The 17,803-nt window shown below is 43.4% G+C and overlaps 1 protein-coding gene across 1 annotated transcript in view; it reads right to left on the bottom strand.

The window, feature by feature from the left end:
* Positions 1-17,803, bottom strand: part of Map3k15 (mitogen-activated protein kinase kinase kinase 15) — a 120,703-nt gene that overhangs the window by 827 nt on the left and 102,073 nt on the right. The window contains exons 19-26 of the mRNA XM_075958962.1: positions 9,436-9,593; positions 6,902-7,085; positions 6,041-6,206; positions 5,438-5,612; positions 4,394-4,579; positions 3,782-3,887; positions 2,751-2,964; positions 340-452 (exon numbers count right to left, since the gene is read on the bottom strand). Of these exons, the coding sequence (XP_075815077.1) occupies positions 340-452; positions 2,751-2,964; positions 3,782-3,887; positions 4,394-4,579; positions 5,438-5,612; positions 6,041-6,206; positions 6,902-7,085; positions 9,436-9,593 (1,302 nt within the window). The remainder of the gene's footprint in view (positions 1-339; positions 453-2,750; positions 2,965-3,781; positions 3,888-4,393; positions 4,580-5,437; positions 5,613-6,040; positions 6,207-6,901; positions 7,086-9,435; positions 9,594-17,803) is intronic.

Here is a 17,803-nt window from a genome sequence, read left to right as displayed (position 1 = left end):
AACTCAAGTGTTAAGATTTGGTGGCATAGCTTTATGTCCAGTTCTTTATCCTAAGAGCTACTTTTATGCTTTAAGGGGCAGATTTGAGAGTCATTCTAATTTAGGTATCCTCTGTGACACAAAATCGTGGGACTGTCATAGTCAAGACACTTTTTTGTTACCCTTCTTGGCTCTTCCCTGTCCATCGTGATTTCTGTCCAGTTTTGCCTCTTCTAAAATACCGACTAGAATCAGTATACTATATGGTAACCTCAGCCATTTCTTCAAGGTGTTAAGTCAGAGTTTTAGTAGTTTGTCCCTCTTTGACACCTATATCAGAGCAAAGGGAAAATGACTCACCATTGGATTTGTATTTTAACTGAAGATGATGTAATTCTTGAGTTTTCTGTTCTAGAGTTAGCCGTAGAAGATTCTGGCACTCTCTTTCTTTTTGAACTAGGTGTTCCCAAAGTCTGTTTTTTAAAAAACAACACCCATCATTCATAAAGTATTCACATTCAATTCAAACATCTGTTAAACATCAGGTATTGGATAAACAAAGAAAAAGGCACAATCTAAACCCAAGCTGTGGGGCCCCAAAGAGAAGCTTGCGTAGGAAAAATGTGTTTTTCTTCTCCTTGATGCCAAAGGCCCAGTACTGAGAGTGTGGGTATATTTTTGCAATGGAGCCAGTGATTGTATCCCTCTTGAAATGCATGTTAAATGGTAGTGTAAGAGGCCTTGCGAGTGTACAGCTGTCTATGTACCCTCACCTTGATCTTAGACTTTGAAGTCTGCAGAGCTGTGAGAAATGTTTTGCTTATTTTATTAGAGCAGCCTCCTGGACAAAGACAGTTTTGTTTCAAAATGTATCAGGGAACCAAAAAAATGAATTTCCCATTGATCATTAGTACTTGGCCAGAAGGAGCACCTAATTATTCAAACCAAGTCGGATAAAGTAGCTGACTCTAGGATGGACAGCCTTCTTTCTGCACTCATTAGTAGCCAAAGCAAGAGTAGTATTTTGACAAGAACAGCCAGGGGACCAAGGATGGCCCGTGCAAGCTGCAGCTGCATGAGGGGAATGCTGCTAGCAATCACTAACACCGAGGACTGCCCATAATGCATTTAAACCTTAGGACACACAATTCTTAGGAAGTAAACATTCTTTGCCAAGCCGTTTATTTAAGCAATTTACTCTGTCTCTGGTGGGGTCTTCCTTATCTTCTGCCATTTAGTCTTACTCATGGTGTCCCTGAGACATGAAAGGCATGACTTGATACAGTTAAGCCTCAAGCTTCTGGATCGCCCCATGCTAGCTCATTAACAGCAGAAGGGAACAGAGCTGGAAGTCAGAACCATGGCTAACTTTCATTTGCTCATGTATCTAATAATAAACAAGATTATTTAAAACTAATCAAAAAGGCATGCCATGTGGTTATCTACTGGTGAACAAATGACTGCAGGACTAAGCTTTAAATTACTGGAGTTAGTTATTGATACTGCCCGAGAGGGCGCAGCCATAATATAAATAGATGAAAACAGTTTTGGGGTCATTTGTTAGCAAATGGAGTGGGAGAGGTGGATACTTCTACCCCAGCAAGACCACAAGGAGATCATACTAGTACTCAACAAGTAAAATTTTTTCTCACCTCTGCCCTGCCTGCCTTCATCTGTCTCAAGAAGCTCCTCTTTGAGCACATCAAGTAGCTTGAGCTTTTAATGGGGAATTCCATTTTTGTTTATGCCACACCCTGAGGATAAGCAGTCTGTGTATTTATTTTGGTTCTTTTTTGTTTGTTTGTTTGTTTTTTTGTTTTTCGAGTCAGGGTTTCTCTGTGGTTTTGGAGCCTGTCCTGGAACTAGCTCTTGTAGACCAGGCTGGTCTCGAACTCACAGAGATCCGCCTGCCTCTGCCTCCCTAGTGCTGGGATTAAATGCGTGCGCCACCACCGCCCGGCCAGGCTGTGTATTTATTAACTACTAACTGAGTTAACACTGAGTTGGATAATTAAAATCTTTCTGCAAGACATTTTGAAGAAATGTATTACTGCCAACTTTTTTGTACTTGTCATCATTTTAAAACTCCCGAGTTTTTGCCATCATGATTATTTAAACTCCAGACCTTAAAAATATCTAAGATCAAACTTCCCCTAAGGGTTATTTGTGTACATCTTTTTATCCAAAAGTGTGTGCCCAGTACCTAATCTCCCCATTCAGACAGCACTGCCACAAGCAACAATGTGACGTTTGGAGCAAACACCATCTAGTTTACTATAGCTGTGGGTGGTGTTTTTAAAAAGCTTATTGATTCTCCAGAGCAAAGGGGAATTGTGTTATTCGTTTACAAGGTTGGAAAGGCAATCTACTAATGCCTGCCTAGGGATCCTAACAAGTGACCAGGAAGGCTTGGAGTAGGGCTACAGGATATACCACTGCCTACAAATTGCTACATTGCCCCCACTCCCCCAGCTGCTTCTGTGGGGACAGGCTATAGCTGTTCATTGCTGGACCACATACCATGCCAGAGGTGCCATCGTGAAGCCAAACCTCAGATGGTGCTGCTTGCTGCTTTTGGTATGGCAGATTTGTGTGTGACCTGTGACGACGCACTGTACTGATTCCTGGCATTGAGAGAATGGAGGCCTTTGTGCACTTGGAAATGTACCCTTGCTCCAGTTCACTGACAGTGAATATACATTTCCCCAAGACCTAGATAAAGTTCTCAACCGTGACCAGAGGATCTTGTATAAGGTGTGTGAGATCCTGACCTGTTGGTCTCTTGCCTGAGCTTGCTTAGTTGGAGGCTTGGGTCCTGCTGCTGGGGCTGGCCCTCTTCCATAGCAACTGAGCCAGGTCTGATACCTCTGGGTGCCATATGCACTTCTTGGCCAAGCAGGTCTACAAAGGGATAATTCCCTCCCACTTCTGTGTCCTTGTCCACCCCTTCGGCCTCAGAGGCAGGCTCAAAGTGGGCTTGGAGCTCTGAAAACAGACCAAGGCACAGAACAGCACTCAATAAGACAATTCATTGCATTGCACTGCCTGCTGTGTGAGGACACTAGTGACTAAAGAGATGATTTGATTGGACTCTCTGCAGTGTAACTATGTTCTTTCTGAGTTTACACAAGAAAAAAATGTCAATGAATGGCTACAAACAGGCTTGGGCTCTGCTTGGTTCCTGTTCCAAGAAGCACTTGGGAGAGCAGGCAGAAGTGAGCAGCCAGGGCCCAGTGTGAAGAAAGGAAGGGAGAGCAACAATTCTAAAGCCTGCCTTCTTCAGCCAAAGTACCACAGGAGAAGCAAGCTGAGCATTAAGTTTGTGCTAACATTTCAAAAAGGAAGCCTCTTAAGATTGGGCTCTACATAGCACAGAGATACAGCATGTACTTCAGAGTTTGTTCCCCAGAATGAACATGCACATACTATACATCAAGATCTGTAGCCAGTGAAGGATGCTTCTGAAGAAACAGCCATGTAATTATCAATTATCTGATAAGCATGGGTGAACATGCACACTGAGGAGGCTGTATGATCACTGGAGGAACCCTGCCTTCAAACACTGACTCCTTGTTAAGATCAAAAGTATACTTTATACACAGTCACCTTCATTATGCCCAGGAGGTAAGTAAATAGGACATTAAGAGATGTTATCACAGACTTTTAGTCCCAGAAAGATCTATGACAGCATTTACTTAACTGTGGGGAAGTATAAAACCAAAATGGAAACAGAATTGGATGTTTGAGGCTAATGCTCTCTTGGGCAGCCTGAACCTGACCTTGAGTGCAAGAGGGCACTTACCTGGGATGAGAATGGCAACTGCAGCCTGCACAGCTCTGCGAATGATGTTGTCCATTGCAAACATCCAGTGAGGCCTAATTAAGTGGTTTCTCAAAATTCTATTGACCTAAAAAAAGTCACAAAAGTCCATATGTCTATTCTTTTGAACTTTTAAGAAACGAACTTACTAATTCTAATTTGCTCCTCTTCCCTGTGAGATGAAGTGTTGCTGTGCTACCCTGGATTTCTGCCTGCTTCATTCTTCTGAATGAACCTTCCTCTAGGTAGACCCTAAGTCACAATGGGTTCTATGTCACCGGGCCTCTTGGCTGTTGATTCAAAGAGCATTTATTGAGCATCTATGACATGACAGACTATTGGGAACATGTAACAAGATAAACCAGACCTGGCTTTGATATCGGAGGAACATACATCGGGCAGGCATAGAAGCATACCCAGTGTTCTGGCAAGTGCCTTTCCCTATAGGCTATGCATGCTCTCTGTGGTAAAATGCAATTACTGTGTGCTTACAAAGAGCTGCTGAAATTTGGGGTTCTGGTTGTGAACAAATGAGAAGAACAGGTGAGTTAACTAGTTTAGCTATCATGTTCTTCCGGGCCCGATAGCACTCACAGCATCCTGGAATCCAAACAGGATCAGGTGAATCTGGTTGATGGATGAGCTGTCAAAGTCCAGGTCCACCTTTAGTTTTGCTATTGTTGCCGCCATCACCCTGTGCTCTGGAGAGCGGATGAAGTCTCTGAGGATTCCAATTATCTGTTTGATGTGGCCAACTGAGAGAAGCAACTCTTCTGAACTCTGACAACCACATACACACATACACAAAATCATTTGCGTTTGATTGAGTCAGGAGGTAGGAATTTCTACATGCATTGTGGGAAAGTAGACTCTACATTTGCTAAATGGAATTGTGGGAGCTCTCCATATCCTTCCTGTCAGTCTTGGGGATCCTCTCTGATAGGTGGGTAGACAACGCCTCAGCAGTAAGCCAGCAGGGAATGATGCTATCATTCTGTTTGAGCACTGGGTGGGCCTCGGAAGGTACAGTTCACAGCAGGGCAATGGTCTCTCTTAAAAGTAACTTCCCATCCATAATAAGGAGAGACATCACTTTGCTACTACTGTGACCTAGTTAAAACTTTGTTTTCTTCCATAACCATTTTCCCTATAGTGGCTGTTCTCTTAACTTCTGGGTGTAGCTCTAGCATGGTGCTTCTCAACCTTCCTAATCTCTGACCCTTTAATACAGTTCCTCATGTTGTGGTGACCCCAACCATAAAGCTATTTGGTTGCTGCTTCATAACTGTATTTTTGCTACTGTTATGAATTGATATGTGACCTCAAAGGGGTTGCCTGCAGCTTGAGAAGCTTTGCTCTAGAGGCTGGATGGAGGCCTAGAAAGCGCTAAGTCTTCCAGGGCTTTCAGCTGCCATCTGGCTTGTTCTCCACCAGAGGGCAGCACCACCCCACACTTCTAGGAAGCACTGCAGTAGGCTGAAAATTTACCTTTCAGGGGAGTTTTCTTTGTGTTTTCCTTTGTTAGGAAAGGGAAAGGTGTCGGGAATAAGCACAGCAATCATGACTACTATGTGAAAATGCCAGAGGACAGGCCACCCTGTTGTCCCTGTTAGCAGACCCCCGTCCCTCAGCCTGTACCTGGACCACACACTCCTGCAAGTTGGAAGCCACTTGGTTCTGTTCCTCCCAAAGGATTTTGTACAGGATGGCTCTGCGCTCACTGTCTTTGCGCAGCAGAAAAAGACCAGGATCCCTCTCCTCTGGGGATAAGGCTGTGTTGCGGTCTTCTAAGGCCGAGCTTTCATCTGGGACACTGCAGACAAACACATTCAACAATTCCCGTGCTTGTCTTGGAAGGGTAGCACGTTCTGCTCTGGGGGAGACTCCAGAAAAGAAACTTGTGAGTGGGCAAGAGGTTAGTATTCCCTCTCCCCTCCTTGACTCCCTCTATGGTATCCTTGGGGGAGGAGAACAAGGAAATAAGGGACCAAAAGAAAGGTAGAGGGAGAGAACTGAGAGGCAGAGGGGGAGGGGAAGAGGAGTTGAGAAAGGAGAAGCATGGAGGGGGGAGGGGAAAGAGGAAGAATAGAGACAACCAGAAAAGAGAATGGGCACTGACTGAAGGAACTGTTTCCTTGACCACCCTGCTGCCCGGCAAAAACCCTTTCCATGACCCAACAAGTGTTCTGATACTGAGAAACAACCAGCACCCTGTAGAGGGACAAGGGACACTGACAGTACCTGAGAAGGTGGCTGAGCTGACGCTTGGGCACCTGAGCTTTCTCAAAGAATGCATCAGGCTGGGCATCCGAGTCTGGGGAGATGGAACCATGCTCGCTGCTGCTGCTGCCCATGAGCTCAGCCGATGAGGGTAGGGCCAGGGTACTAGTGCTACTCCGGACACTCTCTGTGGAGAAACAGCCAGAGAGTGGCCAGGTGTGCAGATAAGGGCTTGCTAATGATGAGTACTCTAATCTGCTGGAACAATCTCTAGGGGAAGGATCTAGTGAAAATGTACATTTGGGGTGAGCCTCATCTGGAACACAGCTCTCTGCAGCAAGTTGGTGAGTCACACTGCCACAGCCTCTGACTCATCCACCCAGTGGAAAGAGGGCAAATTGTTTTCTTTTTAGGTCAACCCTACTTCACTGACAGGACTTACTACACAACAAAGTGTCATGTAGAATTTTCTGGCCTGCAGGATGGCAACCACAGGCAGACTACCCCTATGTGCCCTTTTATCAAGTCAGTATCAACAAAGGATAGCAGGCCAGACTTCAAAAGTGAGGCATCAGGCTCTACAGGTGGGGAAGGTCAGGCAGAGGACCTCTTGTCTTCCTCCACCGCACAAACCTCAAAGAAGTACTTTAAGTACAGGGCGGAGCATCATAGTGATCTAGGAGGTGCCCTGTGCCTGTGAGAAAATAGATGGACAATTGCCTGGGCCTGCATACTCTTCAAACCTCTGGGTCCACTCCTGGTGTTCTTCATTTAAGTGGGCCTAGCATGGGAAGCTTGGTATTCCAGGGCCCCCTGTTCTTTCTCTGAGCATGAGAGCAGCTCAAGCCCAGGGTGTTCTCCAGTTGTCCTGGTAGGCCTTACCTGAAGGCTTGAAAGCAATTCGGTTTTTCTTGCCCTTGTTCACCTGCCTTAAGAACCCTTCTCCGAGTAGGTCAGCAGCAGTAGCCCGTTTCTGAGGATCAGGTTCAAAGCATGATAAGATGAAGGCTCTGGCTTCGGCCGAAAGGGCTTCTGGAATTTCAGGGTGGATCTTAAACATCCCTACCTGCATTGAAGGGACAGTTAACAGTGTCAGCCTTGGGTGAATTCAGGTGCATGCCTGTTCAATAGAAGCTGCTATCTCATGAGGATCAGAGCTTGGTGACACATGATGTTTCTGCTCCTCTGAACTACAGATGGACTGACTCTATTTCCCCTTCCCTGAAGTCTTGACTAGCTTCTCATGACTCAAAAAACTGTTGGGAAAGCAATATTGTGAGGCCTTCAAGACATAGGCCTTACAAAACCTGGTAGACACTGCTCATGGAGTCTGGAGATCACCACAGTATGAAAAGGGAGCCAGGATAGACAAGCACGTGGAAAGAGTGGTTCATCTACCATCCCTGCTGTGCCCTGTCAGATGATCCTGCCCCAACAAGGCCACCAGGTGGATGCACCCACAAGCAAAGCCAAGGAAGAACACTCAAAGACCAACAGTCAACTCAGAACTGTGAACAACAACTGCTTTAAGCATCTAGAGCAGCGGTTCTCAACCTGTGGGTCATGACCCCTTTGGCAAACACCTATCTCCAGAAATATTTACATTACAATTCAGAACAATAGAAAAATTAGTTTTGAAGTAGCAACAAAATAATTTTATGGTTGGGGGGTCACCACAACATGAGGAGCTGTAATAAAGGATTGAGAAACTCCTCTAGAGGAAGAGAGTTTCTCTGGTAGGAAAGCTCCAGTTGAGAAAACTCAAAGGTTTCAAAGATAGGTACTATCTTTCCAGATAAAGACTCTTATCAGATATCACCCTCTCAGATCTCTTTATCTCTATTTTACTCCACAGCCCAGATTCTTAGCCTCCAGCTCTAAGCCATAAGCAAGTATACCCTGAGGTGGTCGCCTTACAGATAAGCAAATTGTCCATCTTACAGATAAGATGCTCCCTATCCCCACCAAAGGTTGTGTTTGAGGGAGGAATAATCTTTCTTGAGAGGACTTGTAAGACCAAGGTAGCTTCAGTTCTTCTTCCTTCCAGCTAATCCACTTCCCTGCTAAAGGAGGTACCATGTGAACCACAGTAGAACAAGAGTCAGTCCCCAGATATCACGTCTCATCATGGCGTAGAAATCTTCTCTGAAAACTCCTATATAACTCTATATAACCTCTTCCTATATAACTGTTCTCATTAGAGGCTACTCTCTAGCCATTGTAGGAGCTGTCATCATAACCCCCAGCACCATCCTGTGCCTTTCCCAACTCTGCAACCCAGAGGTAAAAGCCACTCTGTCTTTCATATCCGTACTCACTGTCCATTCCTTGGCTGTCCTGGGTGCTGATTTTGACTACCTTGCTTCGTGCTGTGAGCTCTGAAACTGCAGAGCCTTCTGATTTTATCATCACAAAGCCCTTGACCAAGTGACATGTCCCATTCTCAGGACACTACTCCTTATGGCTTGAACAGATGAATGGCCTAAGAGTTGTGAGAATATTAGATGCTGGATAGACTCCAATTGTCAGACATTACTTGTAGCACTCCTCACCTGAGCAATGGGGAAGAGAAGTTGGCAGTGCTCACCAGCACCAGCATACACAAAGATAAAAACACCAGGACCTGATTCTCAAGTGGGAAGAGGTAGTCCCTCTCTGGCTCTTAGAATGAAAACGGCAAAGTGGGTAGCAGCTGGCATCTTGTACATGCATGGGTGGGGCTGGGGGTAAGAAAGGGTATCTTGTGTCCCAGGCTAGCGTCAAACTTAGTGTGTAGCTGAGGATGGCCTTGAACTCCTGATCATTCTGCCTCTGTTTCCCAACTTCTCCTAAGAGCGTACCATCATATTCAGCCTAAATACATCACTAAGATTTTTGACTGTGCTTTGTTGGCAATAAAATCTTGACTTCAAACCCAAAAAAGTCAATACATTTCCAAAGAGTTTGTACAGCTTATTAGTTAAACAAAAGCAGGAGACAGGAAGAGGACCAGGAAAATTACTTTTGTTCTATGGACGAATTCGGTTCGTGGCTGTCGTTTGTGCTTCCTGAGCACCACAAAAGTTCAGCAGACCAGAAAGTAGACAGCATGTTTTCCTTAGTGGCAGCTGCTATAGATTTCAGGACCTGTGATGGCAGTTGGTAGTCTTCAGTGGCCCCAAATAGATCAATTATAGTAACTGATGTGCTGAGGGAAGTTGTTTTGTAGCCCTTGCATTCAGGGTTTTACTGGGATTAAAAGGTCAGAGGATTCTTGACTTTTTATCTTGGCCTTGCAACTGTCTGGGTTGCTGATGTGAGACAGGCAAGCTATGAGAACCTTCTGCCAAGACAAACTTCAGAATCCCGAGCTTCACATCTGGAGAGTTCTGTTTCAACATCCATCCAAACCACCTGAATGAACAAATATATTTTACCTTGAACATGGCTGCTTGTGGCTCACCAAGCTCATGGAATGGAGGCCTGCTGGTTGCCATCTCAATGATGGTGCAGCCCAAGGACCAGATATCAGCAGGAGCACCATACCCTCGAGGTCCCTGATCAATAATCTCAGGTGCCATGTACTGAAGAGTTCCTATGTGAAAAAACAAATAAACAAAACTTGGGCACCATATTGCTTAAAAGTGAACCATAAATATAGAAATGAGTGGGCTCAGCAGCGGCAGATGGGGACCTCTCTCGTGTGTCAGCCATTTGCTTGCATCATTTATTGGTCAGTGGCATGCAATATGCTTTCTTTAACATGATTAATATTGAAAGAGGATTTAGTCCCCCAAAGGATAACTGAGCCCAACTCAATATGCATGTTTTGTGTGGGTTTTTTTTGCGGGGGGGAGTCTGTTGTTTTGAGACAGGTTTTCTCTGTGTAGCCCTGGCTGTCCTAGCACTCACTCTGTAGACCAGGCTGGACTCAAACTCACAGAGATCTGTCTGACTCTGCCTTCCAAATGCTGGGATTAAATGTGTGCACCACCACTGTCTGGCTTCAATATGCATGTTTTAATGCATACCAGACACAGAGAAACTGGAATGGGAGAAATAAGCTGATAAGAAGGAGCTAACATGGTAGAGAAGATGGCATGATGGTGGTGGTGGCGGTAACAGTGAAAGCAAAATGCATTGTTTAGAGATAGATCAGCCATTTAAAGGCTAGGTTCACAACCAAAATGTAGTGCTCTAATAGAGGTACCTACAAGGAGGCATGTGTAGATGAATAAATGCTTGATTAGGCTTTTCTCTGAACCAGGGAAATTATCAATGTGTTAATTTTGTTCTCTGACAAAGTAGGGTATAAGAGAGTTGTTGAGGAAAAGAGGCATGAAAGATAAAAAGGGAAGGGCCATGGTGTTAATCTGCAATGCAAGTTTAATTCCCAGAAAGGGGGACGGGCAAGAATCAGGTAGGAGGTATCTCAAAAGCCATTGCTGTGAGCCACCATTGAGCTCCTGGCCAAAATTTGTATACTGAATGAGTTCCCCCTTTGCCCTTTGTCATGAGTAGGGAACAGCCTGTGTAAAGCACAACCAACATGATCCAAAAGGGCGGTAGCTGATGCTGTCAGTGAAGTAAGTTTCTGCTGTAAAGATGGAAGAGGACACAAAAACATCAAATCAGAGGGAAGAGCTTAGCAAAGCTCAAGTACAGAGTCCAGGGTACAGCCTGGTGGATCTGCACCAGATGGTGATGGTGGATCTGGGGCAAAGTGACTAAAGGTAGCAAAGGAACAACCCTTGCCAAAAATGGTGGTAAGGGAAGGCTGACTTTGTCAGGAGCTACTAGAGGTTGTTAAAGGGAAGGTGGTGACTGGCTATGGTGACAGGAATGTGAAAGGATTAGTGAAGGGGAAGACATGGGGTGAGCAGGAGGTTGGAGAGGCCAATGAAGGGCCTGGGGAGTAAAATCTTTGGTTTTCCTTAATGTGGCATGAAAAAAGAGTGTAAGTGTGGACTTGCCATCAGAAGATGCTATGGACTGACAAAGAGGTTCAGATGACCTTGGCCAAGGCATGGCTATAAAACTCATGTCCAGAGCAAAGAAGAGGGTCTGTCTCAAGACCATACAACCAAAGGTGGTTTCCTGAGTTTTTACTCAATAAAGGTACTATTTTTTTTGAAAGGCCAACATCATGTTACCATTTTTCTTTACTATAAAATATCAATTCATTAACAGAGACAATGTCTTACTCTGTAGCTCAGGCTAGTCTGGATCTTTATGTAGCCTAGGTTAACATGAAACTCTCCTTGATTTTCCTGCCTCAACCTCCAGAGTATTGGGTTCAGAGGCACAAACCACTATGCTTGGTATCATCTTTCATCCAGTGTTTCACTACACAGCCTGGACTAGCCTGGAAATCACTATATAGTCTAGGCTGGTGTCAAACTTAATGGTGGTCTTCCTTCTTCAGCTTTCCAAGCCTCTATAAGTGTGGACCACCAAACCCAGCTTCCTATGAACCTTTTAAAGATTCTAAGACAGTTCTGACCAATAGAATGTTCTGCAATAATGGGCATATATTCTATACAATCTGACATGGTAGCCATCAGCTACACATGACTAGTACATTGTTGAAATGTAGTTAATGAAGCCAAAAGAAATGAATTTTAAATAGTTTCAGTTAGTTTCAACCACCTTTGAAGTTATAGATTATTATTGGGGAAGACAAAACAGATGGGTGGGGCACAAATAAATGCTTTGGCTTTCAGAGTGAAAATGAAGGGGGAACTGTTGAGTCACTTGCAAAGTTAGGCAAGATGAAGGTGCATCTCATGTGCACTTGCACTGTGAGGAAATCCCAGTGCCTCAGGAAGGAAACTTCTGGTGTTACAATATCCCCTGCAGGCTGTTGTCGCTGTGACTAACACAGGGAATAGTGTTGGCAGGAGATGCTCCTTCTAATAATCTATAATTAAGTACAGAAAGATTTAACACCATACTGTTTATTAGCACGCATCTCACTCTGCTCTGGGATGCTGGGGCTGCTATCCCCTTCCTCATTGCCTGCAGCTCCCTGTTAGGTTCTGCAACTAAAAGGCGGTAGAAAGACTCTGGAAGGATAGAGGGGGATGTAGCATGAATTCTAACTGGTCTGAATAATAAAAACCTGGAGTCAGATATTAGGGTGGGAAAGCTGAGAGATCAGAGAAGCAGCACAGTCAGCCACTAGAGAAACCTTTTACCTCTACCGAATCCTCAGACTAAAGGAGATATCCTGTCTCTACGATTCCTCAGACTGCATGCTCAGACTACATCTGAGCTCCTGTGTCCTTCCACCTTATTTTCCTCTCTCTGCCCAGCCATATCCCTTCCTGTCTCTACGTCCTTAGTACTGGGATTAAAGGCATGTGACTCCCAAGTACTGGGATTAAAGGCATGAGTCACCACTACCTGGCTCCGTTTTGCTTTTAGACTGGATCAGTCTTGTGTAGAGATCTGTCTGCCTGTCTCCCAAGTGCTCGGATTAAAGGTGTGTGCCACTAATGCCTGGCCTCTATGGCCTACTAGTGGCTTAGCTCTATACTCTGATCTTCAGGCGCTTTACTTGTTATATTACAAACAAAAGGGGACTTACTCTTCCCTGTATGTTTGTTGTTCCTGTGAGCAGGCCTGAATGGGGACCATCAGTTGGCTCTAATATCCCAATTTTTGTCACTATACACTCCCAGAACCAGGCATGTAAGTACTAGAGTACCTATGTCAGCCTAGGCACACTACTTCCTCAAGGTTCTAATCCTACCTTACCAACTGTGCACTCCCACCCTTATGAAGCCTCCTGATGTCTCAGCCTCCTTTTGCCTTTTCAGTTTCAGTACTCAGAAAATGCTCTGTGAAAACAATTAGGATGACTTATATTTTCCTGCCTGGACCATAGCTAACATACTTGAAAGGTAGGTGTAGGGGTGTGTGTGTGTGTTTGATATACATTCATTGTACACAGTGATTGCTTTCATAAACACATATTCATACAATTATTTCATATACTTCAACTATATTCACAGCCCTCTTCTTTCTCCTTTCCATATTTCCATTCATTTCCCCAGAAGATGGTCCCCTACTTTTGTGTCATATTTAGATGTGATTTATGAATCTATATAGGACAAGGGTCCACAAATATAAGAAAACACACACTTCTTCTCAATCTAACTTATTTTGCTTATATGGTGATCTCTAGTTGAATATATTTTCCTGCAAAGATACAATTTCATTCTTTATGTACAAAGATGGTTTTTCTGTATCTTTGGAGCCTGTCCTAGAACTATCTCTTGTAGACCAGGCTGGCCTTGAACTCAGAGAGATCCACCTGCCTCTGCCTCCCAAGTGCGCCATCACTGCCCAGTGTACAAAGATATTTTTAAAAGAGGAAAATATACATACAAGTAACATTATATGACTAAACAGGTTATATAAATATATGCTGTATATACACACATATATGCGTGTAACAACAATTAATGTAAAAAGAAACTATGAATTTAAATAGAACAAGGAGAAGGGTATATGGGGGAATTTGGAGAGAGGTAAAGGAAGGAGGAAAGGTATTATAATCTCTAAAATAATTTGTAAAAAGAACATGAAAATAAATTTACATTATGTAGAACTCAAAAATAGTACTAAATCAAATAGTGATGCCTAACTGATCCTGATCAAGTAACTATCTACCTTAGTATAAATTTTTCATAATTAAAACCATAATTAATATCCTTAAGCTAAATGTATAATTTTCTCTATACAAGACCATAATGACTATTAACTATTGTAAAGTTAAGGAATCAGTAAGGACATCCATATTATTTATTTCTATGTTATAAATTTAGCAGCTTAAAACAATGTATCGGTACACAGAGTATAGCTCAGTAGTTGCACATTTGCCTAGCATTCACGAGGCTGTGTTCCATCCTTAACATAACCAAAAAGGTCATTACGATCTCACACAACATCTAAGGGCGGGGACCCAGCAGCAGTCAGTTGAGCAGGCAGGGAGTCTCCCATGAAGCCGCAGTCCAGATGTGAATTGGACTACATGATTTAAAGATTAGCCTAAAATGGCTAGGTCTGCTTGGAAGCTCCCTCTTTCAGACCAGGATGAGCAGAAAGCTTCCTAACTGCATTTTCTCATGAAATGGAATCTTCCAGAGGACTGCTCAAGACATGATTTATCAGTGAGAATCATCCAAGAGAAGGAAGTGGACATTTGCTGCCACCATCACTTCTATCTTTTCCATTCACTAGAAGTGAGGCACTTTATCCAGCCCTCATTCAGCTAGATTGCAGGTTGCTTCCCACATCTGACTTTGGATCAGTATTTGATGACCTATAAATAATTTCCATGTAGGTACTATGCACCGTTCATAATTCTGTAAGATTTGGCAAAGGAGGTGCCATCTATTGTTATAACACATTTTACACAGGAGGAAACTGATGTTCAGAGAAACTAATCATTGAAGTTGGAACCCAGATCTTCTGTCTCTGAGTTCAGAACTTGACATCACTGAATTATATAACAAACCAAGAAGCACTGCTGAAGAAAAAGCTACCTGAAAAGGAATGACTCCTACAGGGCTTCAAAGACAAACTATTGCTTCTTTCCCACATTCCTGGAAGATGTAGAGCAATGGTGGAAATGTAGGCACTCCATTTGATACACTACTCACATGAACAGTCAACAAAGACATGGAACCACACAAGTACTTCAGATAAAGGAATAGCCCCAGTGGTGTGTATGCAGGGGCATGTGTCAATTCTACCAAAGGCTGGAGTCTGGAGAAGACCTGTGAAGATGGTATTGTGATGTGTTTGAACCATGCACAAATCTTGGAAAATTGCCTTGCCCTGCGCCTGGCTCACTTTAGGGCCTCACAGCCTCACTAGCTTCCCTCCAAGAGGCACCATATCCCACTCATCCCAGCCCTTAGACACCTGCCACAGGTGATGGTATAGAATTCACAACACAGTGTCCAAAAGACCCACAGGTGCTGACTCAGCCCCCTTGGGGTATATTCTACTGGAAGCTTCTGGGTAGTTTCCAAGGCAGGATTTTCACATCCTTAGAAAAGAAAAGATGTGCCATAAGGCAACTGTCTGATAGAGGAACCAAGCTATGATGTAGATACTAGAGCAAGGAATGAGACAGGGACCACACAAGCAGAGTTTCCAAGAGACCTTTAAACTGCTCAGTACACGAGTCTGAATGCCTTACTTGGGGACCTCTCATCCAAGTCAAGGGACTCAACTTCAAGAGTAAAAAAAAAATAGATGTGGGGTAGGTATTAAAAGCAGCTTCTTTTGAGAATAGTGCTAGATTGGTGACAAATAAGAAGAGCAAGAGTGGGGGAATCCAGTAGGATGTGGCCCATGGCAACTCAAGCAGGTTAAAGGATATTCCAAATATGTACATTTGAAAGGAGGTCACACATGTTAGCATATCCCATAGGTTCCTTGAGATGTTAGTGGCCTAAATTTCAAAATTTTATATTAAAAAAGTAGTGAAAAGAGAAGTTTGTGCTACCTCCCATGGTAATGGAGACTGTCCTAATCATGCTGTCTAAGTGATGGCCTTGTGGGAAGCACCACTTCTTCCCAACCCAAAACTTTATAGCCAATAAGAGATTGATACTACATATTCCCTTCTGATAACCTGCATGGAGTACAGGCTGCTGAAGAAGTAAATGCACAGCAGTATCACAGCCTCTCGATGATGAGTTGAAGGTAACACAAACCTCAGATTCAAGAAGTGGGAGCAGTTATAGCCATTTTGGTTTTAGATATTTTTCAAAGAACTACAGAAACAGTCTTCTAGGAAATGTTCCATGGAAAGAAAGAGTGCAGTAGGTTCTAGGTACAACATGAAGGATAAGTGGTTAGGGAGATTCAGAGGACACTCTGTCAATGGCCAACCATGATACGGGGGTCACATTCAGAGGGAATCCAACAAGAGAAATGAACATCAAACACTAAACCGCAGAGAACAGGGATCCAGCTTACAACGGTGTTAATCAAGACACCATTTAACCTGCCAATCTTTTTTCTTTGCCTTCCTGCAGTTGGTGAGTTAGGAAAGAGGTAGAGAAGAAGCAAGCACTCCTGACTGTAGAGAAGAGGTCACTGTCCACAATGCAGCGGGCATGGAGAGGGGCAAGGGGGTCAGCGGCATTAATGAGGACCAGAGCACTCATGAGTATATAAGCCTATACCTTTCCCATCTTCCATTTTAACCTGCTGTTCCCTCAAGTTCCACTGTGATTCTGTCATCCAAGCAGCTGGAAAAGTCATGGGACAATCCAAATCTGCTCTGGGCTGAATGTAATGGGCAATAGGAGACAAATATAACCTTTATGATGACCTTTTGTGTGCCACAGGTTCAACATATTCCATATAGAAACTTAGTCCTCTCAAAGGAACCCTCTAGCTCTCAAGCGCTAACTTAGAAGTTATAACTTCTAAATGCAAATTCATATTAAATGTTAAAATACAAATTGTATTTATTTAACAAATACTTGTTTCTCTTGCTATGATCCAGGTGCAGTCAAAATATTTCATCAGTATTGATCCATTTCATCCTTGGTAACCCCCTGAGGTCTATTTTTGTAAACATTTCCATTTGTTGTTAAAACAGTTTCTTTGGAGATTAATTTTCCATTTTGGAGGGAAACTTCTTAACTACAGGGAGGTCAAATAAGTAGGTGTTCTAAAGGGAAGCAAAATATTGCAGAGAAATTAATTTTGACTGGAAGTAAACAACTTGAAATAACTTCAGGAAGTCCATGAAACTGACTAGATTCTAGATTCTCTATTTACTCTTGAGGAAGGAGGGTCCTAAACAGTAAAGACTGCTGAGTTACTCCTAGACTAGCCAACTCCTAGACTAGCCAAGCTGCCTGGAAGAAGCAGAGATGAACCAAGCAGTTTAAAACTAAAAAAGAGGGCTGGAGAGACGGCTCAGCAGTTAAGAGCAATGACTTCTCTTCTAGAGGTCCTGAGTTCAATTCCCAGCAACCACGTGGTGGCTCACAACCACTTGTAATGAGATCTGGTGCCCTCTTCTGGCCTCTTCTGGCCTACAGGCAGGATGCTGCATAAATAAATACATACATAAATAAATAAACAAATCTTTAAAAAATAAAAAAGAGAGAGAAACAGCAGAGAACAACCAAATTAATTAGAAGAAACAAACCCTGCCATGCTGCCTAGAAGAGGCTTAGAACAGCTGAACAACCTGGAAAGGGCACTCACTCTCCAACCTTTTAGGCTACCTACAGGCTATATAGTGTGCTCCAGGTTCCCAGCTTTGGTGAGCTATTACCCTTGCTGGAGTAGGCTTTGGTGATACAGCTGTCTTTGAGTCATTTCTGTTTCTGTAAGTAACCTCTCATCCTATTCCTGTAAGTAATCCCAATAAAATTCATTGGTTCACTGAAGTGGACGTTGGTGTATCCATACTTTGTTCTATCATGAACTGTCTATCTGGGAAGAATAGACATGTATGTTGTCTTTTTTTTTCAGGAAAAATATGTCCCGTGTCATTTTACTCAATAAAAATCTGAGAGATAGATAGTAATTTATATGTCCAAGGTGACACAAGAAACAAGCTGTTGAGCCAGAAACTGGGACTGCTCATCTTTGATTGAAGGGTATTTATAGCTAAAGACCAAATAAAGTTCATGTTGTTGTTCTAATATTAAGTATGTGTGTGTGTTTTTTTTTTCGAGACAGGGTTTCTCTGTGGCTTTGGAGCCTGTCCTGGAACTAGCTCTGTAGACCAGGCTGGTCTCGAACTCACAGAGATCCTCC

Source organism: Microtus pennsylvanicus, chromosome X, assembly GCF_037038515.1.
Source record: "Microtus pennsylvanicus isolate mMicPen1 chromosome X, mMicPen1.hap1, whole genome shotgun sequence".
Classification (NCBI taxonomy): domain Eukaryota; kingdom Metazoa; phylum Chordata; class Mammalia; order Rodentia; family Cricetidae; genus Microtus; species Microtus pennsylvanicus.
This window is presented reverse-complemented; position numbering and strand designations above follow the sequence as displayed.